This window comes from Plecotus auritus, assembly GCF_963455305.1.
Source record: "Plecotus auritus genome assembly, chromosome: 7".
In the NCBI taxonomy this organism is placed as follows: Eukaryota; Metazoa; Chordata; class Mammalia; order Chiroptera; family Vespertilionidae; genus Plecotus; species Plecotus auritus.
In genome coordinates this window covers 84,914,071-84,939,261 of record NC_137774.1, presented here as the reverse complement: position 1 = coordinate 84,939,261, position 25,191 = coordinate 84,914,071, and the positions used below count along the sequence as shown (strand labels likewise).

Below are 25,191 nucleotides of genomic sequence, written 5' to 3'. Positions count from 1 at the left end.
AGATTTGAGGTCCACAGAGAAGGGGACGCTGATAACATCTTCTTATTTGTGAAATCAAACCTTGTACTGCCCACCAGGTGTGGTTCAAAACAATCCTGTGTTACCTATTCAAAAACAATTTTTTTCAAATGCATCAGAAAGCTCCTTAGCAAAAGATTCCATTCCTAACTTTCATGAAAATGAAGTCCACCGATGCATACTGAGCATTTTACCAAATGTACAAAAAATATACATGGTCCAATTTTTGTCCATGGAGCGGACAGGTACAGGACACTCTTGACAGGCGTGTAGCGTTTCACTTAGCCCCTTTCACTCAGCTTAGTTCACTGTAGGTCTTTTGGTTTTTAGACAATGGATGAGGTTTTTGTTCTTGTTTTTCCACCACCACCCCCCATTTTTATCATTTGGAATTTCTGATGTGAACCCCACAGGGGAGAACAGAGGCTCGTTAGCATTCAAGCTGTTTGGGGCTGCATATTTTAGCCAGTTTATTTGATAATGGCTTCCCTCCTGGGATGCAGCCTGCCTTTGCTGGGCTCACGCTGGGTGAATCTGTGATATTTCCCGTTCTGGAGTCCTTCATTTATAACAGACGCGGCCTGCTTTCCCAGTAGCGAGATGGCATGCCTGGACTACCCACATGCAGATAAAGAATTAGGCGGAACTTGGCTGGGAAGATAAATCAAGCTAACTATCTCATTAGGCTTGAAAGACACAAATTAAGCTTGCATTGGAATTAACAGGAAAGCTTTCCAAAGAGACATCCAGTACAGCCAGGGATGAAGGAACTGCCACAGCTGTTTCTCTCAGGAAACTTGCCTCTGTTGCCTGGAACAGAGCGAACGCGAAGTCTCTTTTCACAAAGGTCCAGAGACGGAGACGGATGCAGATGATGTGTTGTAGAATTGTGCACGGAAACCTGTGTAATTTCTGTTAACCAGTGTCACCCCAATAAACTCAATAAAAAGGGGAAAAAATAAATAATAAATATTAAAAAGGATCAACAGAAAATGTGGACGTGAAATAGCAGTGCATTAAATGAGTGCTTACTGTGTACTAGGCAGGCACTGCGTGCTGAGAGTTTTACATGCATTATCTCATCAAAACCTCGAACGGTAAGGTACTATTAAGATTGCGATTGAACCAACAGGAAACTGAGTTTCAGAGCGGTTCCCTCGCTTGCCTCGGGGTCCCAGAGCTGGTCACCTCGCTTGCCTCGGGGTCCCAGAGCTGGTCACCTCGCTTGCCTCGGGGTCCCAGAGCTGGTCAAATGATGGCCAGGATTCCCATGGGATGTCTGGCCCTTGGCCCACAGCTAAGCCTAGTGGTTCTCATCTGGCATGGCCTGACCACCTGCCCCCCAGGGGATATTTGGCGGTGTCTGGAGTCATTTTGGGTTGTGACAGGTGGGGAGAGGGGGGCTACTGGCATCTAGCAGGTAGAGGCCTGAGGTGCCGCTAAACCTCCCCATGTACAGGTCAGGCCCACAACCAAGAATTATCCAGCCCCCAATGTCATCAGTGTTGTGGCTGAGAAACCCTGGTGTCACTGCTCAGCTGGACTCGATGACGGTGACTGTCCCACCAGGACTGTCCGGTACTCAAGCTCTGCAGGCAGTGTGGCAACATGACAGTTCAATGCTGTGTATTGCAGGGGCAGCTGTCCAGCAGCCAGTGCGAGGCGGCGGGGGGCGGGGGGTGCGCAGGACGTGCCTGGCCTGGGGAGAAGCAGGAAGCCCGTGTCAAGCCCAGTGCCCCTGCAGCAGAGCCTGTGGGAGAAGAGCTGAGGGAATCGGGAGTTCTCACCATTCAAAGGCACAGACAGTGTCCCGAAGGCCAGGACCCCATGTCTGCCGTTGAGGAATGTGTAGACTAATGGCCTGTCTTGCTCCTGCCTCCTGTTCTGTCCCCCTCCTCCTCTTGCCTCGTCCCTCCCACCCTCGTCCCTGTGGCTCTCTAGTGTTCGGGCACAACATGAAGAGCAGCAACGACTTCATCGGGAGGATTGTCATCGGCCAGTACTCTTCGGGCCCCTCGGAATCCAACCACTGGCGGCGGATGCTCAACACCCACCGCACGGCCGTGGAGCAGTGGCACAGCCTGCGGTCCCGGGCCGAGTGTGACCGCGTGTCTCCTGCCTCGCTGGAGGTGACCTGAGGCTGCAGGGAAGGCGCCGGTCAGATGTAAAAAGAAAAAAAAAAAAAAAAGGAAAAGAAAATTTAAGACAAAAAAATGTGTCATCTACCTATTACATCCACACACACACTCACCACACACACACACACACACACACCCCAAATCCTCTCAGACCTGAGGGGAAGCTGACTATTGATCACAAAATGGCCATCCTCGGTGAGTGAGGCCTGAGAACTTTCCGGAAGCCCCATCTGTGTGCCGTGAGTGAGTGTGCGCTGCTGTGAGACGTACTGGCAGTGCTTGCTCTTGTTGACACTCCTCTCCCCCGAAAAATGCGCTTTCAACCTTCAAGCCGGAGAAAGGGCCTCCCAAAGGGAGCCAGCTCCAAGAGAAACTCAACGAATATTGGCCAGTGTGGCGAGGCCCGACCCCCAAGCCCAAAACGCACACCCGCCGCTGCCTGGAGCAGGCTGCTGTGCCCTGGGGTGCTTCGAAGCTGGTACCTTTCCCCAGAGCGGAAGCCCTTTGTCTTCTATTTCGGGGGGTGATAGATAGATTAGACCATTTGGAGAACCAGTCAGCAGCAGACAGATTGCTGCGTGAGGAACCTCTCCTGGCTTACTGAACGGCTCCTGTGTCAGCTGATTCCCGGGCACTCCCTGTGGGTGTGCGTGGATGTTCCTGTGCGTGTGCCCTCACCAGTGAATGTGTGTGCCCGTGTGTCCTCTTGGTGAGCAAGGTAGTGGCCAGGACCTCCGTCCTGAGCCTTCCCACTCTGCCTCTCCCATCAGTGAAATTTCACCCCGTGTCCCGTCGGTCAAGACCCCACTTCACTAATAGTAGCGTGTATGTATGTCAAGAAAATAGAACATGGTAGAGCAAAAGCAGCATTTTTTTCGACCAAATCCTGGTGGCTTTGACCTGCAGAGGACAGTGACCTGGGTTAGGACGGCCACCACACCCTCATCCAGGACGCGCTCCTTCCTGTCACATCTGAGGATCTTCCTGTATTTGTGTGAACCAAAGTTCTTTCTCTTGTGCTAATGAGTTAGTGTAGTTAGAATAGGTATCTCTGTTGGATGCTTCTGTATCTTTTCCCACAGCGTATCGTCTGGTATGCTGGGGAGCTGTTTGTTGAAATTAAAGATTATTTATTTGTGCCATGCATTCAAGTTATCTTTTTCTTCAGGGACACGGCGCATAGAGGGTGGGAGGGTGGTTTGGTTACCATCCTGATGACTCAAAGCACCTGCATTTATTATGTTCGTGGATTTTGTGGGTCAAGAATTGAGACCAGACACATCAGGGTTGGCTCATCTCCGCTCCATGGTACCTAGGCCCCAGCTGGGATACTCAAGGGGTAGAACTAGACAGCCAGCCGTGCTAGACATGGTTGGTAATATTAGTGTGGTCTTAGAAGAGGAACATTTGAAACATTGAAGTATATTAATCTGATGACTGATAAGAGAAACCTTACACAGAGAAGACAAGAATTTTTTTTTAATATATTTTATTGATATTTCACAGAGAGGAAGGGAGAGGGATAGAGAGCTAGAAACATCGATGAGAGAGAAACATCGATCAGCTGCCTCCTGCACACCTCCCACTGAGGATGTGCCCGCAACCAAGGTACATGCCCTTGACCGGAATCGAACCCGGGTTCCTTCAGTCCGCAGGCCGACGCTCTATCCACTGAGCCAAACCGGTTTCGGCGAAGACAAGGATTTAACACCAACTAGTTTGTGACAAAAGAAGTCCCACCTTCAGGCATAGCTGGATCCAGGTGCTCAAATGAAGTAATCAGGCTTTGTTTATCCCTCTGTCTCCTGGACAGCAGGTGAGGGCTGCATCAGCTACCAGTGCGGTCAGCTGGGCTCAGTCACGCTGGGACCCATGTAGGACACACTAAGGAATGATCATTATGGGAAACTGGAGTGTTTAGCTGCTGACCCTATCCCTCAGGGCTTAGAGTTGCCACTGGGGGCTTTAAGTATTTGGTACTTTACCACTGTCCTGTGTGGGCTGAGCAAGCCCCCGCAGCACCGAGAGATCCCGACAGAGAACGAGGTGCATGTGCTGAGTCAGGTAAGCGTCTGTGCACAGTCGGGTCCCCGCAGCCACAGGGGAGCTCAGGTGGTCTGGGGGCTCTGCAGTGGGCATGCCCAGCACCTACTGCCCTCAATAACAAGAGGGCTGGCTAGCACCAGATAAGTGCCAGGTATCTCATTTAGTCCTCACGCAACAACCCACATGGGAGATAGTATTCCCCTTTAACAAAGGAGGAAACCAGGGTTTAATGAGATAGAGTGGCTGGTCAGTGATAGAGCCAGACTGCCTGTTACAGGCTGCATCGTGTCCCCTTCACAAAAGGTATGTAGGTGTCCTCACCCCCAGGACTTAAATCTGTGACCTTATTTGAAGACAGGATCTTTTTGTTTTGTTTTATTAATCCTCAACCGAGAATATTTTTTCTATTGTTTTTAGAGAGAATGGAAAGGGGAGGGGGAAGAGAGAGAGAAACATCTATGTGAGAGAGACACATCAATTTCGGGGATCGACCTGCAATCCAGGTACGTGCCCTGGACCGGGGATCAAACCCGTGATCCTTCCGTGCATGGGCTGATGCTTTAACCACTGAGCAACACAGGCCAGGGCTGGAGACAGGGTCTATCAAGTTAAAGTGAGGTCATTAGGGTGGGCCCTAATCCAATATGACTGGGGTCCTTATAAAAGGGGGACGTTAGGACACAGACACTGACAGACACACAGGAAGAGGATGTGAAGAGGCACGGAGGAAGGTGGCCAGCCACAAGCCCAGCAGAGAGGCCTGCAACAGCTCCTTCCCCACGGCCCTCTGCCAACATCCTGATTTCGGACTTCTGACCCCCAGAACTGTGAGAATGAAGTCCTGCTATTTAAGCAGCCTAGCCTGAGGCTCTTTGTTAGGGGAGCCCTCAGTCACTCATCCAGAGCTGGTGTGGCTAATCGTCCCAGCTGAAAATAGGGTGACAATTCTTACCCCATATGCTTTACGTGAGGATTAGCCGGGATGGTGCCTGCAAAGTCTCAACACACCGTCCTCCATGGCTGCTCCTGCTCAAGCACGCATCAGGCAATGCTTGCAGTGGACTAATGGGAAGGGGAATAGATGTCAGAGCCGTCCACGTCTCTGAGGATAGAGTTTGTCAGGAGACAGGGAAATGTGTTGAAAGGTGAAGGAGTGACTTGGTTTCTATAGAAACCGGGGCCCAAGGTGCCCTGTTGTGGGCCACCCACTCATTTTAATTAGCATCCTCCGGCGGGAGATGGGAAAGGACATACACAGGCCATCTGCAGTACCATCTTTGGGGTGCAGGATCCCAGTTCAAAGGAGGAGGTGGGGTAGGAGTTTTAAAGCCCTGTCTGTTTTCCCAGGGCCGTTTAAAGTAACTCAGGAATGATCACTGCTGTGTAAAAACTAAAATGGTCTGCCTGGAAAAAGTCTGGAAGGCATTGTCCTGAAGGCCAGCAGGGTTATCCTTCGGGAAGTTGTTTTGTTACTGGATTCTCTACCTTCCTGTGCAGTGTTTCCCCGGGTCGCAGAGTGACCTGGTAGTAGCTAACATACACTGAGTGCTTATCGTGTAACAGGCATTGTTCTAAGTACTTGTGTGAGGGAAGAATTGATTTGTTCCATTTTGCAGATGAGGGAACTGAGGTTTAATGGGATTAAATGATCAGCGTGTGGTCACACAGAAACAGGTCTGGAATTTGAACACGGATCTGCTGGAATTGAAAGCCATGAATGAACTAGCCTTTGTTGTCCCTTTTCTAATGGTGGTGAGTGGCCAGGAGACTTCTTATTGGTAAATAAACAACATTTTTAAAAACCGAGGACATTAAAGGAGAAGATAGATAGATGGGTAGATAGATAGATCTTCACTGAACCCGCAGGCCACCATGAGCACAGTGCATGTATGAGTGTGTGTGTGTGTGTGTGTGTACTGGTAGAGGGGGGAGGACTGGTAATGCCATCACATGATAAAGACAACTTTAGGAAGCCAGAAAATATATACTGAAGAATTGCCTACTTCACGGCCAGTAAATTTGAGGTCTAAAGCAGGGGTTGGCAAAGTCCCACGGGTCAAATCCTGCCCACTGCTTGTTTTTGTAAATAAAGTTTTATTGGACCCCAACCAGGCCCATTCCTATAATCTCTGGCCACATTGAATAGTTGTGACCGAGACCATATGGCCCACAAAGCCTAAAATATTTACTATCTGGCTTTTTACAGAAGTTTAGTTACAGTTGTGTAGGATGAGTGCATTCTACAGAGCGAATGCACAGCCGGTGACTACAGTTAATCACACTGCACTGAAGACTGGAAATTTGCTAAGAATAGACTTCAGGTGCTCTCATCACAAAAGAAAGGTAAGCACAGGAAGAGATGATACGTTAATTGTTTTGACTGTCATATCATTTCACTATGTGTATGTATATCAAATCCTGTCATACACCTTAAATATATACAATTTTATTTAAAAATATAATAATAGCCCAGCTGGTGAGGCTCCGTGGTTGAGCATCGACCTATGAACCAGGAGGTCAAGGTTCAATTCCTGGTCAGGGCACATGCCTGGGTTGCAGGTTCAATCCCCAGCATGGGAAATGCAGCAGGCAGCTGATCAATGATTCTCTCTCATTGATGTTTCTCTCTCTCTTTCCCTCCCCTTTCCTCTCTGAAATCAGTAAAAATATTTTTAATATATAATTTTTTAAAAGCTTGCCTACCCCTGTCTAGAGCAATGCTTCATAAATGTTAATGTACACCCTGGGAGCTAGTGACAAAGCAGGTTTTATTGGGCAGGTCTGGTTTGGGGCCAGGGGGTGGGGGGACCTGCATTTTTCACATGCTCTCAGATGATGCTGCTGGTACACAGATACTCGGGATTGAGCCTGTAACAAACACTTTGTGTTTCCATCCAGAGACAGGCATGAACCCATCTACCAAAACCCTCAGCCATCACACATCCACACATTACCAACAGATCATTAGGAGGTTTATTTGCCAAATCAAAGGATCCTTCACTTCTCAGTGGCCTATGTCTGACTCCCCCGCTTCTCCCCACCTGCTAGGTTCTCACTCAGAGAGTGATTTCCATGACAGCAGGGGCCCCCAAAGTAGAGTGCATTAGGTGAGGGGGACTGGGGAGAAAATATCCAAACCTTCTTCTAGATTTATATTTTGTGCCAGCTTTTTAAAATGTCAATTGGGGGAAAGGTGTGTTATAACAGACACAATGTGTTAGTACAGTAGGCAGCACATGCACATCACTTATAGAATAATGTGCTTTATCATTTATCATCCTATATAATAAAAGGCTAATATGCAAATCGACCGAACAGTGAAACGACCAGTCGCTATGACATGCACTGACCACCAGGGGGCAGACACTCAACACAGGAGCTTCCCCCTGGTGGTTAGTGCTCTCCCACAGGGGGAGTGCTGCTCAGCCAGAAGCCGGGCTCATAGTTGGCAAGCACAGTGGCGGTGGTGGGAGCCTCTCGCGCCTCCGCAGCAGTGCTAAGGATGTCCAACTGCCAGCTTAGGCCTGCTCCTAAGCCATCAGTCAGACATCCCCTGAGGGCTCCTGGACTGTGAGAGGGCACAGGATGGGCTCAGGGACCGCCCCCTCCCCCCAGTGCACGAATTTCATGCACTGGGCCTCTAGTTTATAGATAATAAGTGTGCATGCTCAGTGCACACCAGCACAGAGTATTGAGGCAACTGGTGACGTGAGGCATGCTGCCCATTGAAACAGGGCCTGGGCTGCGCTGTGAGCCTGAGTCAGGCCTCGGCATAGGTTGTTTCTCGCAGGCACAGCAGTGAGTGTTCCAGGGAGAAAAGGAGTGAATGCCAGTTGCACAGAGTGTCTGGGCACCCGGCTGAGATTTCGGGAAAGAAAGGGGGTGGTGCAGGCTGTGTAGAGCGTGGAATGCCAGAAAAAGGCTTGCACGAGGTCAGTGATAATCACAGCAAAGTTTGCTATCATTTATTGAACACCTACTACTTGCCAGCATCTATTCAAAGTTTTATAAGCAGATTATTTCACTTAATCTTTGTGAGGTCAGTACTGTTACTAACTTCTCTTGTATAAAGGAGGAAAGTGAGGCTCAGAGAGGCAAAGTGACTTGCCTGAGGGAACCCGAAGTGAGGGAAGGCTGGTTTTTAGCAATAATAATTCTCTGTAAATGCAATGAAATCCCCATGAAATAGCAGTGGATTTAAAAACATGTCAGGACCAAGATGGCGGCATAGGTAAACACCTAAACTGCTGCCTCGCACAACAACTTCAAAACTACAACTAAAAGACAAAACGTCTATCACCCAGAACCTCGGGAAAGCCGGCTGAGTGGAAGTTCTACAGCTAGAAGGAAAGAGAAAAGAGCATTGAGACGTGCACAAGCGCTGAAAAGCTGAGGTACGGAGGCGCGTGAATCGGACTGGTGGCAGGTGACGGTGCACTGCTTTTTCAACCCGAAGGGAGACAAGCTCCCAATTACTCTGAACTCCAGTTTCTGGGGAGACGCTGGGGACCCAAACTTCTACAGGGAGAAGCTGGACTGTCTGCCATCAGGTCAGAAAGTGAAGGTGGCTTTCTTGCAGAGGTACGCGCAGCAATCATTGTTTATTGCGCTGGGGCCCGGGACGTGGGGACTTGGAAACGCAGAAACACAGAGACGGCTGACAGGCAGCCATCGCTCTTTGCCACGCCCTAGCCTAATGACTCCCTGAGACCCCGCCCCGCACAATCTACAAACCCACCCAAGCTCCAAGCAGCAGCTTTTGCATATAAATGGTCTGCCCTATCGCAGCTTAACCTAACAAACTGCAGCTCTGGCCAGACAGCTCCAAAACCTCCAAACCCCAAGCAAAGAGGAGAAAACTGTAGTTCTCAATACAGCTCCTGCTGGGTGGCCTCAGACAGTAGCTGACCTGCACCCCATTGGAGATCCAGAAGCCAGTGTATCTAGTGGTCAGTGTGAGACGACACCAGATTTCAACTACTCACATCCATAAGTGACACATTCAAGAGGCAGACTCAGTGAGCACCAAAGCTCCACTGAAGCAAGTCCTGCCCCATAAGTGTGTCTCCAGCACAGCAGTTCTTCCATTATAGACACACCGGGTCCTCACAGCCAATTGGCCTAGAGGTCAATTCCTCCCAGTGTACCAACAGCAATCAAGGCTTATCTACACCAAGACTTTGCACTCAGCCCACAAAGGGGTGCACCAAGAGTGTCCACCTCAGGTGATAGGCTGAAACACTGGTCACCTACCACAGAAAACCACTCCATCAACGCAGGGAAGCAGCAAAATGCGGAGACAAAGAAACATGTTATGAATGAGAGAAATGGAGGAAAGCAAACTACTGGACATAGAGTTCAAAACCACATTTATAAGGTTACTCAAGAATCTTCTAAAAACTGCTGAGAAACTTGATGAGACCTCCAAGGAGCTTAGTGAGACCTTCAAGGACCTTAATTGGAATGCCAAAAAAATGGAAAAGGACCAGTCAGAAATTAAGCATACACTGTCTGAAATAAAGAATATATAGAAATTCAACTGTAAATCAAAGGACCCCAAGAATCAAACCAAAGATCTGAAATATGAGGAAATAAAAAACACCCAACGAGAAAAACAAAAAGAAAAAAGAATCCAAAAATATGAAGATAGCGTAAGGAACCTCTGGGACAACTTTAAGCATACCAACATCCGAATTATTGGGGTGCCAGAAGAAGAGAGAGAAAAATATTGAAAACCTATTAGAAGAAATAATGACAGAAAACTTTCCCTACCTGGTGAAAGAAATAGACTTACAAGTCCAAGAAGTGCAGAGAACCCCAAACAAAAGGAATCCAAAGAGGACCACACCAAGACACATCATAATTAAAATGCCAAGGGCAAAAGACAAAGAGAGAATCTTGAAAGCAGTAAGAGAAAAACAGTTAGTTACCTACAAGGGAGCACCCATACGACTGTCAGCTGATTTCTCAACAGAAACTATGCAGGCCATAAGGGAGTGGCAAGAAATATTCAAAGTGATGAACAGCAAGAACCTACAACCAAAATTACTCTACCCAGCAAAGCTATCATTCAGAATTGAAGGTCAGATAAAGAGCTTCACAGACAAGAAAAAGCTAAAGGAGTTCATCACCACCAAACCAGGATTACATGAAATGCTGAAGAGTATTTTTTAAGAAGAGGAAGAAGAAGAAAAAGGTAAAGATAAAAATTATGAACAACAAAATGACAACAAATACATATCTACCAACAAGTGAATCTAAAAATCAAGTGAATAGAAAACCTGATGAGCAGAATGGACTGATGAATATAATAGAATCAGGGACAGAGAAAGGGAGTGGACTGACAATTCTCAGGGTGGAGGGGGTGTGAGGGGTGCGGGAAGAGATTGGACAAAAATCTTACACCTATGGATGAAGACAGTGGTGGGAGGTAAGGGCATGGGGTGGGGTGGGGAATCATGTGGAAGGGAGCTATGGGGGAGAAAAAAAAGAGGAACACCTGTAATAATCTGAACAATAAAGATTTATTTAAAAAAAAAGAAAAGAAAAATGGGCAAAGGATATAAATGATATAAACAGGCAATTTCCAAAAGAGGATACATAAATGGACAATAAATGTGTGAATATATGCTCAACCTCAATAGCAATCAGGGGCATATAAATTAAAATAACAAGACACCATCTCATAGACACTGGAGAATTAAAAATTAAAGTCTATCAGTACCATGGTAACCATTGACATTCTGACCCTAAAGTTAGCTATGGGAGTTCTTTGAAGTTAGATGTGGTCATATGACTTGCTTTAGCCAAATAAATGTGAACAGAAGGGATGTGTCACTTCTGTGCAGAAACGTGAGCTGGTCGCTCTTTTCCCTGCCTCACAGCAGCACGTCAGGATGGGGTCTCCGCAGCCCAGGCCCTGAGTGACTATGCTGAACTTCACTGCTGGCGCGCACTGCACTTGCAGCATAAATGAGAAATAAAACTTTGAATCAAGCCAAAAATAAATAAATAAATAAATAAATAAATAAATAAATAAATAAATAAATGTCTGAGCAAACCACACATTAGAACTGTTTATTAACAATAACATTTGCTTCTCTTTGTTGAGCACTTTCTCTATGTCAAGAACCTTCTATCCAAGTCTTCTTTAACCTCCAAGAGAACTCTGAAGGCTCGGGCACACCTCCCGTTCCTCTGAGCCTCCTGCTCCACCAGGTCTCCCATGCTTTGGGGACCAGGTGGACAGGGTGGGGACCAGCTGAGCGGAAGTCCATAGGCCCCACCTGAAGGAGGTGCCCTTTCCCAGCTCTGACCAATTGTTCCCATGGCTCAGAGTAAATGACCTCTGACCAGATCTTCAGATTTTCAACAGAAGGCAGAAATCTGGACTTAAAAATCTCCTGATATAATACCCTGACAACAATTTAAAAAAATTTTTAAAACACAGCATGGACCAAACAACTCACTGCCCTGGGTGAGCTGGCTTTGGCAGAGAGACCTCTGCACTCAATGGTAACTTGCATTTTTACCCTCTAGTCCATATTTCCTCTGAGGGGCCGAAATGCTGTATCTCCTGAAACAGCTGGGACATGAGCTCTGTTATTACCCCATCTTACAGAGGAGGAAACTGAGTCTCAGAAGGAAGTGCACACCCAGGGCCACAGGGGCTCAGAAGCAGGGCTGCTGCTTCTCTTAGCTCCCCTAAGGGGCTTGCCCAGGGCAGCGTTCACGCTGTCACTGTGAGCTGTCTCCTGCAGAGAGAGGAGGAGGAGACTGGGGTCTGCCCTGTTCCTTCCAGCACTGGCCGTCCCTACCTGTGCCCAGGAGAGCAATCCGGACCCAAGCTCCCCGGGAGGGCCTCCTTCCTCCACTTGGGGCCCAGGACACAGAGGTGGGAGCTGTGGGCCTCGGCCGCCCTGACCCTCCTCTCTGCACAGGCCTTTCTAAGGCCAACATCAGTATCAGCCCAGGTGAGCACGCGTTCCAGGGTCGGAGCAGGTCGAGAGGAGGACACCCCATGGACACTGAGGTGCTATCAGTGAGACCCAGCTGCCTGGGCTGCAGGCCGCCTGACCTGAGGAATGTTGGGGGCCAGGCTGAGCCTCCTGACAGCCCTCCAGCTCCCGTCCCCCCACCTCATGGGCGCTGTTCTCCTCTGTATCGTGTGGCCACTAAAGCAGCCCGGAGAAGGGAAAGCAGAGCTCAGGCATGTGAGGTGTGGGAACCCCAGTTCTGTTCACCAGAGCCAGGACTCACTGGGAAGGAGGATGGGCTGGCAGTGGGACGCGTGGACCCGGGAGGCAACAGGAAGCGAAGGTGATGAGTGATTGAGCCTCCTATGGGCCACCTTCCTGGACACTGAGAGACACTTCCTCCCGACCCTCTGGGACACCTGGGGTCCAGCAGTGTGGGTGGGTGGGGGGACCCACACAAAGGTGGCCCCCAGAGCCTCCCCCTCCTGCTCCCCTGGCTGGCTCCCAACGCTGATCTGGGCAGGAGGCAGCAGGGTAGTGAGTTTGTGGGTGGCTGGATTGGAGCCAGCGGAGCGAGCAGCCAGATTGAGTGGGAAGGTGACAATTTATTCTTTTAAAGAGAGAAAGTGGGAAAGAAAATGAGCCTTGAGCTCCACTGGTGTGTTCTATCCTTAATAAGCTCAGTGGTCCCAAAGGCTCTGACTCCCATCCCTGCCGGAGGACCTTGGGGGCCTTTGGTGCTGCTAATTGAAGCAAAAGACCTTGCAGTTTGGCAGCTTGGTTTCCAGAGCAACAAGCTCCTTTGTGCATCCTTTTCCCACCCTCCCTCTGTCACCTCCTGGGCCTCTTCTATTAACCGCCCCTCCCCGCTGCTTTACCCCAAATGCTTCTTTCTCTCATACCTTTGCACACACTGTTCTGCTCCCTGGGACACTCTTTCTCTGATTTTTATTCAACTCTCAGGGAGCCTCTCTGATCTCCACATGGAGGTGATGTGTCCCTTTTAGGTGCCCCTGTGACAACGTCCTATATTTCCTCCGTCTGGGAAGGGGACTCTGGTGCCTGTTACAATCACCTCCTTGAAGACAGGGGCAAGGCAGCCACCAACTGATTTTCTTTTCAACTAGGAAGAGAAAAGAGGCAAACAAATAATCAGCTGCCAAAATCATTTGGGGGCTGCTCCCTCAAGTTTCTGCCTGCACGACACACATCCACAAATTACATGTTAGTGACATCTTGATGTGGGTGCTTATTTTTCTTAATATCGGTGTCCATAGGCATGCGGGCAGAACCACCGCTGTGTAGTTTGCCACACAGTACCTCCAGCATGCAACCGGCTGCCTGAGACCAAGTACGTGCTCACATGGGACGTGTTGAATGAATAAGGGAGTGAATGAAGGTCCAGCCAGTCACGACTGAGACAAAAGGAAGAGGGCATGAACGTAGCTGAAATCTCTAAATTAGGTCTGGAGCCAGACAGCCTGGCTTCATCACTTAGCTCTGCCCCTTAGGAGCTGTGTGCTCTTAGGCAAGTTACTCAGCCTCTCTGTGATTCTGGTTTCTCAGTCTGTGGACTGGGGGTGACCTACATCATAGGATGTGTGAAGACTCATAACCTGGTACGTGCAAAGCAGTGGACACAGTGCCTAGCTCTGATGAAAACTCAGTTGGCCTGGTTATTCTGTTGCCATTACTACCTGTCAAGCTATAAAACTGTAGAAATCCCTTCACGAGAAAGACATTAACAAAGGCTACTTCGGGGTTTAGGTTGATGAAAGATGTTCCTGGGATCCTTCTATTCCAAGTTTCTAAAATCCCAGAGGAAAAGTGAGTATGGGAGGGGGAGGGGGAGGGGGTGGATACCAGGCAGAGTGGAATTCATTACCACCCCGGTGCAAGCACCAGGCTCCTGTTACCTCCCAGGTCCTCCCAGTTTAAGGCCTTTGCCTGCTCACCTGGAAAGGGGAGTAATTGAGCACTGACCTGTCACAGCCTCATTTTCTGGTATGTTTCACCCCAGGAATCCATCACCATCATTTTCTTGGGGGAGAAAATCAAAAGGATCAGGAGTGAGGAGTGGTGAGGGGGTGTTAATAGCTCTGTGGGGCCACACCTCAGGGAGAGAGTTTACCACAGGAGGACTTGCTCTTAAAACAGTTGTCAGGCTTCGAGCCCTGGAGCAGTCTCGGAGCTTCCTTGGAGCTGGGATCCTCCCCTCCCCTCCCAGCTGCCCCAGAGCATTTAACTAATCATCCAGTCCTCCTGGCCAAGCCTGACTCAGCCAGTGAGTGAGTGAGTGAGTGATTCTGCAGGCTCTGACCTTCGGCCTGGTAGACCAGTGCTCCCAGACCTTCCTTGCACACCACCGTTGGGAGTCTTGTTAAAATGCAGATTCTGACTTGGTGAGGCTGGGGCAGGGGTGCTGAGATGCTGCCGTTCTTTTTTTTCTTTTAATCCTCAATCGAGAATACTTTTCCATTGAATTTAAGGAGAGCGGAAGAGAGAGGGAAAGATAGAGAAACATCGATGTGAGAGAAAAACATTGATTGGTTGCCTCCTGCACACGCCCTGACCAGGGACCGGGCCTGGGAGGAGCCTGCAACTAAGGTACATGCCCCTGACCGGAAATTGTACCCAGGACTCTTCGATCCGCAGGCTGATGCTCTAGCCACTGAGCCAAACTGGCTAGGACAAGGTTCTGCATCTCTAACAAGCTCCCTGATGATGCTGATGCTGCCCTTCCCAGCTGTTGTGCTAAATAATCTGGAAAATCAAGCGTCAGCCTGCCTTCAGTGCTCAGTGAGAAAAGCCATCCCAGAGTCAGGACACATGGATGGGGCACACACCCTCTCTCCACTGTGCCCCCAAGGGGGCAGTCTCCCAAAAGAAACAGTGTGTGATTCCCTGGCACGTGTTTAGTCATTGAGAATTAGTTATTTTGTACCTAGTATGTGCCAGGCACTGGGAGAGGGATGTTACAGTAGTCGTTGACCTGAGTGGGGCAGAGGGACCAGCCCTGAACAAGAATCCTCAGGGACGTGTGAAAGGAACCGGGAAGGAGACTGGGGCCTCATAGAGCAGAGCCCTTGACGGTCCACCTTATGGGAAAGGGACTCCAGGAGGAAAACCCAACACAAAAACAACTCCTCCCACTGTCAAATGGGAGATGACAAATGTCTGTTTCATCCCAAACTCAGGGAGGAGAAGCAAGCCCTCCCTTCTCCAGCATCCTTGGGTGAGGTCTGTACCATTAAATTTAAATACAGTGTTCTAGCAATGTCCCCAGTGCTTTTAAGCCACGGTGTATAATAATAATATGTTTTAACTCTGAAATTAGAGAAATAACCCAAACTCTACTTTTAATCAGTTGTGTGGCCTGTGGCTTAATTTTTGTTAAAATACAGATAAGCTGAGAAATGTAGATATCTGCTGTGATGTTTTGTGTTGCTGCGCTGTGGGGTTATTTTATATTTTTGGAGTTCTGCCTTCCATCCAGGGCTGGGTTTCTATTGACATTTGGGGTTGGAAAGTTCTTTGTGGTGGAGGGGGAGGGCTGTCCTGTTCATTGTAGGATGTTCAGCAGCATCCCTGGCTTCTACCGATTGGATACCTATAGCACCCCATTTTTAAAAATATATGTTTTTATTGATTTTACAGGGAGAGAGAGAAACATCAATGAGAGAGAAATATCAATCTGCTGCCTCCTACCTGCCCCCTACTGGGGATTGAGCCGAAACTGGGGTATGTGCCTTGACCGAGAATTGAACCGGTGACCTCTTGGTGCATGGGATAACACGCAACCATATGAGTTACACCAGGTGCACACTCCCCCAGTTTTTAACAACCAAAAATGTCTCTAGACATTGTTCAATGTCCCTGCCCCTAAACCATTGCTCCAGGTCAGGGGTCCTCAAACTTTTCAAACAGGGGGCCAGTTCACTGTCCCTCAGACCGTTGGAGGGCCGGACTATAGTTTAAAAAAAAAACTATGAACAAATTTCTATGCGCACTGCGGGCCCGGGACGAGTCGGCTGCTAAGCAGGACAGGCAGCGGCACCCGGCGGGCCGGATAAATGTCCTCGGCGGGCCGCATGTGGTCCGCGGGCGATAGTTTGAGGACCCCTGCTCCAGGTGAACAACGAGGGAGGCCTAGGATGTGGAACTTACACTTTTAAAACTGGGACTGCCCCAGGCAAACTGGGATGATTTGGCCACCCTACTTCCACCTCTAATAGGAATAGGACAAGCAGGAGGTAGGTTAGCACCAGAAATACCATCCTCTTTGCCCATTAGTCCAGACAACTCCTGGACAAACCAATGTGGTTACAGTGATGGGTGGAAAGGAGATGGAATGGGTTTGCTGCTTCCATCCATGTGAAGGGGAAACTGCTCCAAAGTAGCCGAGCCTCCCTGTGTACAAGGCAGTGCCTGCAAGTTCCCACAAAGAGCTCATAACACACAGCGTCCCAGGGGGTCCTTCAGCCTCTTGGCCAGCACTGTGCAAAGGCATTGCAGCAATGGCCTCCTGGACCCATGCCCTCAGTTGAGAAAGGAGGAGACCAAGCCCTGAGCGCCCGGGACCCGAGCACACTGAGCCCGCTGAACTCTCACACACAGCTCTCTCCTTTGCCATGTAGAGGAGAATCAAGGGGGCAAATTGTGCATCAGTTTAGAAAATAGCACACATTGAAAGACAGTTGGCCGGGACCAACCAGCGGGGTGGGACACACCAGGGCTGACCCTGGTCAGATGGAAAAGCCCAGTGTCTCTGACAGGAAGCACGGCTCAGAACCTGCCAGCTTAGCGTAGCTCTATTGATTAATGCAACCGTCCCCTTCTTCAGAAAAAGGCACGGAGGCGCGCACACACTGTCAATTTTGCATTTAATTTCCGGGGATTCCCTAGACTCCTGAAGCGCACCAGCCCGATTATGAAACCCTAAGCTAGTCATTAATAATCATACTATTACAGAGTGATCCATATATGCCAAGTGCTCTGCAAATTTATTTGGCCCAGCTAGCAACCTTGGGTGAGGTCTGTACCATTAAATTTAAATACAATGTTCTAGCAATGTCCCCAGTGCTAAACCCAGTGAAGGGGGTGCTAAAAGCCGATTAACCATTCTCAGCCCTGCTGATTTCCCCATGAGGAAGCATCACGGGCGTGGGCTTTAAGATCAAAGACTTTGGTGTCAGGAGGCCCCGGTTCAAGTCCCTACTCTGCCACTTGCTAGCAGGATAACCTTGGGCAAGTCAACCTCTAAGCCACAGTTTCCCCAAGATGAACTTGGCACATCATAATGCTCAATAACTGTTGTCTACTACCTTTTTGATTCCGCTATTATAGTGGCTTAAAAGGCAAAGACTCTACACCCCTGAGCACTGCAAAAGGAACCCCAAAGATCAGCCGATTTGACAGCTGAGCAGGGAAGGAGTGCGCATCACACAGCTCCTCAGGTGGAGAGCTAGTGGCTGGGACTCGGGCATCAAATGTCACCTCTGGCCACTGACTGACCTCACAGATTAGCCACTGAACCTAGTTCAAGAATGGTTCTCCGCATGCCTTCCTCCCGCCAGCCATCTGGACTTATGGCTTAAAAAACAACAACACGCGTTCCCCAAGGGGCCGCCAGCGGGGCTGGAGTTCGGGAGAACTCTATTGTCTCAAATGTGGGTTTTCCCTTTAAGCCTCTTCAGAATTAAGAACAAACCCCAGCAGTTCGATGGGCTAAGGATATAAATAGTGTTGGCTGTAGTTTGTCAATAAACACGTGGAAGAAATGTCCGCCCTTGCAAGAGAGCCCAGACTTGCAAAGGGAAACAAGATACCATGTTTTGCTTGTAAAATTGGCAAAGATTGCCATTAAAGTGGTAACACTGTGAGATGGGCACTCAGACATTAACGTGGGAGTGCAAATTGCTTTCAGGAGGCAATTTAGCAAATTGTATCAAACCTTCAAAATCTCTCCTCAGAAAATCATGAGAAATGCTGAAAAGGCTTTATGCCCATGGCTGTTCATCTCCGCATAATGGGTAATTGTTGTTTAAAAGGGGAAACAATCTAATTACCCTCAAATAGGGGAATGATTGCATAAACTCTAGAGGGGCCACTCAGCAGAGTATTCAAGAGCTATTTAAAACAATGTTTACTAAAACTTACCATGTGTGGGGGGATGCTCATACTCTAATTTTTAGAAATCAGAATATTAACTGGTGTGTATAATACAATATAATCACAATTGTATTTTTTAAAAATAAAAACCTGAGGGTATTTTCCCATTGATTTTTAGGGAGGAGGGGAGAAGGAGGAGAGAGAGAAAGAGAGAGAGAAACATTGATGTGAGAGAGACACATCAATGGTTGACTCCTGCAGAAGCCCTGACTCCGGCCGGGGATGGAGCCTGCAACTGAGGTACCTGCCCTTGACCAGAATTGAACCCAAGACCCTTCAGTCCATAGGCCAACTCTCTAACCATTGAACAAACTGGCCAGAGCCACAATTGTATTTTTAAAATATATTTTTATTGATTCAGAGAGGAAGGAAGCGGGAGAGAGATAGAAACATCAATGATGAGAGAGAATCATTGATCAGCTGCCTCCTGCACACACACACACACACACACACACACACACACACACACAAACACACACACTGGGGATCGAGCCCGCAACTCAGGCATGTGCCCTTGACTGGAATTAACCTGGGACCCTTCAGTCTGCAGGCTGACACTCTATCCACTGAGCCAAACCGGCTAGGGCCACAATTGTATTTTTAAAAAATCACTTCATTCAAGCATGGCATGAAGAAAAATGGACCAAAGTAGTGACATTTTCTTGGTGTTCTATAATGAGCGTATATTACTTTGATTGATTTGTAAATGCTGGTATACATGTGTGTTTTGGACCTCCAGGGTAGAATTGCATTAATCATAATGGACATGTTTTACTTTCATTCTTGAAAATATGTCAGAAGCTGTAGAAACACTGTTGGCAGTGCCCGCCTTCCTCCCAGCCGTTTCCTCTCTGCCCCCAGCCATGCCAGCGGCTGCCCCAGGCTTCCCTGTGCCCACTGTTCTGGATGGAGTTCAAAGGCCACAGCTATCGATTTCTCCCTCTCAATAAGACCTGGGCCGAGGCTGACTTGTGCTGTTCTGAGTTCTCCGCCAGCAGGAAGTCCACCAAACTGGCCTCCATCCACAGGCGAGTAGACTCCTTGGTCCTCCACAGCCCAACCAAGCACCCCCTTTGGGAAGGGGAGTGGAGAATGGCATTTGCCACTGGCGCTTCTCTTTAGTAATTGAAACTGACTTTTTAAAAAATATTTTTTTATTGATTTCAGAGAGGAAGGGAGAGAAACATAAGTGATGAGAGAGAATCATTGATTGGCTGTCTCCTAAATGCCCGCTACTGGGGATGGAGTCTACAACCTGGGCATGTGCCCTGACTGGGAATTGAACCCGGATATTGAACTGTGACCTCCTGGTTCATAGGTCAACAACCACTGAGCCATGGCAGCTAGGCGAAACTGAACTTTTATCCAACTCAATTTCTCATCAAAATGGTCATTGGCTATAGAAGGCAAAGCATTTAGTAAGAGGAACAAAGAGTGTGCTGGAAGATCCATCTTTGTAAGTGTCGATCTTGTGCTGTGCCCTGCTCTTCAATCATAGGGGGTTAGCCCTGTACTATAGCTCACACGGTATACACATAAAGAATATAAGGAGTAATAGCTGATGTTTATTTGCTAAGTGTTGATATACATCATCTTATTAAGCCTCCCTCAAACTAAATTAGGTAGGTGTCTCCATTTTACAGATATGGAATCTGAGTCTCCAAAAAGGTAAGTAACTTGATCAAAGTCCCTTTGAGCAAGCTATAAAGTGGTGAAGCTAGGCTTTGAACCTAAGCAGTCAAATTCCATAGTTTACCCACCAAGGCATCCTTCAGCATCCTCTGTCTCCTAAGCCCCAGCCACACTGACCATCTCAGAGTTCTGCAATCTGGTCCAACCCTTTTATACCTCCATACCTTTCACATTCTGTTCCCTCTGCTGGGAATTCCCATCCATATCTTCTACTCCAGGTAGATACTTCCTCAACCTTTAAGACATAGCTCTGCCGCCCTAGCTGGTTTGGCTCAGTGGATAGAGCGTTGGACTGCAGACTGAAAGGTCCTGGGTTCAATTCTGGTCAAAGGCACATGCCCGGGTTGCAGGCTCGATTCCCAGTTGGGGGTGTGCAGGAGGCAGCCAGTCAATGATTCTCTCTCATCGTTGATGTTTCTATCTCCCTCTCCCTCTTCCTTCCTCTCTGAAATAAATAAAAATATTTTAAAAAAAAAAAAAAGATATAACTTTGCCTGGGCCAGCATGGCTCAGTGGTTGAACATTGACCTATGAACCAGAGGCCATGGTTCAATTCCCGGTCAGGGAACATGCCCGGGTTGCAGGCTCAATCCCTAGTGGGGGTTGTACAGGAGGCAGTTGATCAATGATTTTCTCTCATCATTGATATTTCTATCTTTTTCCCTCTCTCTTCCTCTCTGAAATCAATAAAAATATTTTTTAAAGCCATAGTTCTGACAACATCTCTTCACCAAAGTGTCCCTATCTCTGTGGCAGCCTAATAACACTCATGAGCCACTCTCCTAGAGCACTTTCTCCACCGCATTTAATGACCTGTTTTCACATCTGACGTCCTTGCTGGCTTGTGAGCTCCCTGAAGCCAGGTGTGCTATGTTCCATGCCACCCAGCTACGAATTCACAACTTGCCTCTGCTTTTCAAGAATCTCAGAGACTTGAAGTTAGAAAGACAGTTGGTTCTTCATGCTTTAGAGTCACTGAGTTTTGCTAAAAAACAAGGAGGGGTCCTCATTCTCTCTTAGTTTCCAAGGGAGTCTGGAATCTTCCCATCTATTCATCCAACAGATATATTGAGCACCCACTGTATTCTCGGTGGTGCTGAAGAATATAGTGAGCATAAAGGATCTAACCAGGAGAACGGGAACCACTACAAACATTTAAAACAGAGAGAATTTAATATATCCATAAGTGATGGGATCTGAGAACTTAAAGAGACGGTAGTGAGGTGATCTAGAGATTCGCAACAGCAGGAAAGCCAATTCCACCACTAAGGAGGCCAGTCCCTAGGCAGAGAGAAGCTGGAGCCACTGAGGAGAGGCAGCACCAGCCGCGACTCCCTAGGCAGGGAGGGAAAGAAATACCCTGACTTCTCTGTCCCTCCCCTGCTCCATCCGTGCCTCCCTTACGTGGAGGGCAGCTGACCTGACAGGGAAAGGCAGCCTTGAAAAGTCAAGTGCCCTGTGATACAGAGCACAGCGCAAGACTGGCACGTATAAAGGTGGATAAAATAAGTTCTCAAAAATGCTCAGCCTATAGGAGAAAGTTAGGTACATGCACTAAAGAGTAAATGTACCCCTGATTCCAGCGGAAGCCTTTCCTCTAGCCGGCCCTCGGGAAGGGCAGTCAGGCCGCCTTGTGCTGCCTGGAACCTAAACCTCGGTTCATCGGCATCAGAAGGATTTTCTACAAATCCAGGGGTCTTCCAGCAATCTCTGGCCCAACTCCTGTTCTGCCTCAACTTACCTTCTTCCTCTCTTCTCAACTCCCCTCCCTTCCTCTCTTATACTAACATCCTCTCCCTTTCCTCTCTTTTACAGGCAGTTTTCCACTTTGGCATAGAATGCTTTCCTGAAAACATGAACAAGAGTGGAATTCCAACAATGATTTGTTATCAGTGAGGGTTTTGTTCTCATAAAGCTGGACACTATTATAAAATTTCCAATTGCATCTTGTCTTTGAGACACAATTCAGTTCTATATTTCTGGAATTTTCTTCATGCTTTTTAATTTTGTCCTTTCCTTCATAATTAACCACACATCAGCGTATGTCCGTGGAGTGTCTGATTGAAGTTCAAGTTCATGGTTCTTACCTAACAATTTCCACCTTTGTTTCAAGCAACAGCTGAATTGAATTAAGTTTATCTGCTCTCCTTATTACTTGCAGTTACACCTTGGGCCTTTCTATTTTCTAGTTATTTTGGCCAGATATGGGGAAAATTGCAATAAAATATTGAAATTGTTTCTCAAGCAGGAGCTGTTGAACAAAGACAGCGATAGCGCTAAACTGACCAGGCGGCCCCTCCACAGACGGCTGCCCAGATGCATGCTCAGCAGTTGATGTAGGCACCCCTGGATTGTGCATCAGAGGGCACTTGGGATGCCAGTGCTCAGCCACGTGGGGAGGACCAAGGTCAAAGACCTGTTAGACCAAAGAACACTTTGTCCCCAGAAATCCTACCACTCCTTTTTTTAAATCCTCACCCGAAGATACTTTTCAATTGATTTTTAGAGAGAGAGTATAAGGGAGGGAAGAGGGGGAGAGAGAGAGAAAAAACACACACCGATGTGAGAGACACACACCAACTGGCTGCCTCCCACATGTGCCCCAACTGGGGCCAGAGATCAAACCTACAACCCAGGTATGTGCCCATGATGGGGAATAGAACTGGAACCCTTTGGTCCAAGGACCAATGCTCTAACCTCTGAGCAAAACCATTTGGGGCCCTACCACTCCCTTTTTGTCTCTTCATGGTATCGCCAATATAACCCACCTTGTTCGCTAGTTTGTTTTTGAGGTGGCTATACATTTTTAGGATGAATAGCATTACAGAGGCCTGCTCTGAGCTGGCATGGATCAAATCCAGAGGTGCCCGTGGGATGACAGCCACATCCGGATGACCTAATTAAAAAAGAAAAAGGAGAAAAAAGCAGGATTGTATCCTGTCCTCTATTCACTCTGGTCCAGGAAGGTTAACAAGGATTGCTTTCAGATTTCAACGCCACCCTGTGAGCAGAGGCAACAAGTGACACGCTGCTGTTTCTTACCTTCACAGCTGGGAGGAGAATGTCTTCATGTTCCTGGGATCCCAGCTGACACGTGGACGGGCCTTCACGACCATAGACAGGTGAGGAAGCGATGGCCAAAGCTCCGGCCAAGATTCCATTTTCATTTAACCAGCCTTTCATGTGGAACTTGTGTACCAGGTCGTGCTAGGTGCCCAGCAGACAGAGAAATCAGACACCAAGGTGCCCCAGTTAGAATTCGACAAATATTGTGGCAGAGGATATGGTAGGAACATATAGCATGGTCAGGGAAGGCCTCTGTTTGGCTTGGGTGCTCCAAAAAACAGACATAGGGAATGTCTGTGAAAGGAGAGGGGGGAAGGCCTGGGTAGGAAGAGTCTCAGACCACAACACAGTGGTGAGAAGGTCTTGGCTAGGCCCCTGAGGAGTCCCCAGGCAAAGGATGCCCATGACAAAATTGGGCCAGCTCTAGTACCTCTGACATACTGAATAACTGACAAGTTATGGCACAGCCTGGAGGAAGCGAGGTCTGGCTGTGAATGCCATGGTGGATCCAAAGGGGCTGTGGGTCCAAAGGGGCCGGGAGCTGAGGCTGTCAGTCAGCCATGCTCCCTGCAGCTGGTTCTCCAGCTCTAAGCAGTGCCGTCCGTGGCTGCCACAGCCTCCCTGCATAAGAGACATTTAAGCTAAAGTCTAATGGGCAAACAGGTGTCAGCCAGAGGACTAGCATTCCAGGTAGAGGGAACAGCATGGGCAAAGGTCCTGAGGTGAGAGAGATCATGGCACTTTCAAGGACACTAAAGACCAGTGTGTTTGGGATACACAGTGGGGCAGGGGTGGGGGGGAAAATGGTGGAGAATAGGTTGCAGAAGATGGCTGGGGCTGGATCTCAGACCTGGCAAGATCACAGCAGACTCCACCCAGAGATTTGGTCCCCAGACTTTCCCTGGGCAAGCTGCAAACCATCTCTATTTTGCATGCATGCTCTGGCCCTGCCTCAGAGCACTGTAGGGGACAGGGTTCCAGTTCCAGCTCCTAATCTGCCACTTAGTGGCTGCCAGGTGACTTTGAGAATTTTTTTTTTACCTCTCTGGGCTCCAGTTTCCGCAGCTATAAAATCAGGGTGATAATAATGGTGGTGCCTTATTGTAAAAAAGTAAAAAAGCTGATGTATGTAAAGGGCTTAGCCTGGCATCGTATAAGAGCTCATCAAGGAGGGTACAAGTTGCTTGCAAAGTAGCAGAAGTAACTAACAGTAGTAGAGATAGGTTTTTTTCAGTAGAGATAGGTTTTTTTAATCAAAGAATTCCTGTGGCAAGAACCCATATAAAAGTTGTAATAAAAAAATTTTCATTTATAATAGTAACTTTAAAATTGGATTAAGAATACACTTTTTTTAGAGTTTGAGGAACTTGTATTACAAGATCTAAGAATAATAGTGAAAAAAAATACAGCAAAAGGGCTGATTTTTTTTTTCTTTTGAGGGCTAGGCACCATGTGCCAAGCACTAGCTAAGTCCTTTGCATGCTTTAATCATTCAATCCTCACAACAACTCTCTGAGCAAGATACCAAGTCCATTTTACAGGCATGGAAACTGAGGCTTAGAGAGGTTAAGTCACTTGTCTAGATTGCAGAGCCAGGAAGTGGGTGGAGCTGGAATCTCAAGCTATAGCCTCTCTCTCTCTCTCTCTCTCTCTCTCTCTCTCTCTCTCTCTCTCTCTCTCTCTCTCACAGCAAGCTATTCCCATTTATGATGTGGCCTCCATAATCATCAGTGCTTTGGGGAGACTTTTCTAAACACTTGAATAAATGCAGACATGAGATCATGGAATGATAACACCTGCAGCCGGAAGTTCCTTTTGTCTGCAAGACAGTGTCTCTGACCATTCATTGAGCCAGTCCTGCCCTGTTGGAGCGAGCCCAACTCTAGCATCATCTTGTAGCTGTGCCTAGTGTAGAGTTGACACTCAATAACTCTAAAGCACAGAAGAGATAAATCTCCTTGACAGAGATTTGAAACAAGCAAATCTTGACACAGAATGGTTGCTTGGTCATAAGTAACAGGAAACCCAATTAAAACTGGCTTAATAAATACAAAGGGTGGTGGGCCTGGCTGGTATTACTCAGT

At 48.0% G+C, this 25,191-nt stretch overlaps 2 protein-coding genes across 5 annotated transcripts in view; both read left to right on the top strand.

The window, feature by feature from the left end:
* The window catches only part of SYT17 (synaptotagmin 17), a 73,065-nt gene extending 69,763 nt beyond the window's left edge, over positions 1-3,302 (top strand). For all 4 annotated transcript variants that reach the window (XM_080677302.1, XM_080677300.1, XM_080677301.1 and 1 more), the window contains one exon: positions 1,960-3,302. In XM_080677302.1, coding sequence (XP_080533428.1) covers positions 1,960-2,156 — 197 coding nt within the window. In that variant the 3' untranslated portion in view covers positions 2,157-3,302. The remainder of the gene's footprint in view (positions 1-1,959) is intronic.
* On the top strand, positions 2,339-24,957 carry CLEC19A (C-type lectin domain containing 19A; the record flags this gene model as incomplete). The annotated part of the gene is given in 9 exon segments (XM_080677453.1): positions 2,339-2,351; positions 3,239-3,249; positions 4,098-4,220; positions 19,211-19,377; positions 23,092-23,108; positions 23,111-23,163; positions 23,243-23,327; positions 24,879-24,914; positions 24,917-24,957. Coding segments are annotated over 9 exon segments (546 nt in total).
* Between the last annotated feature and the right edge of the window lie 234 nt (positions 24,958-25,191).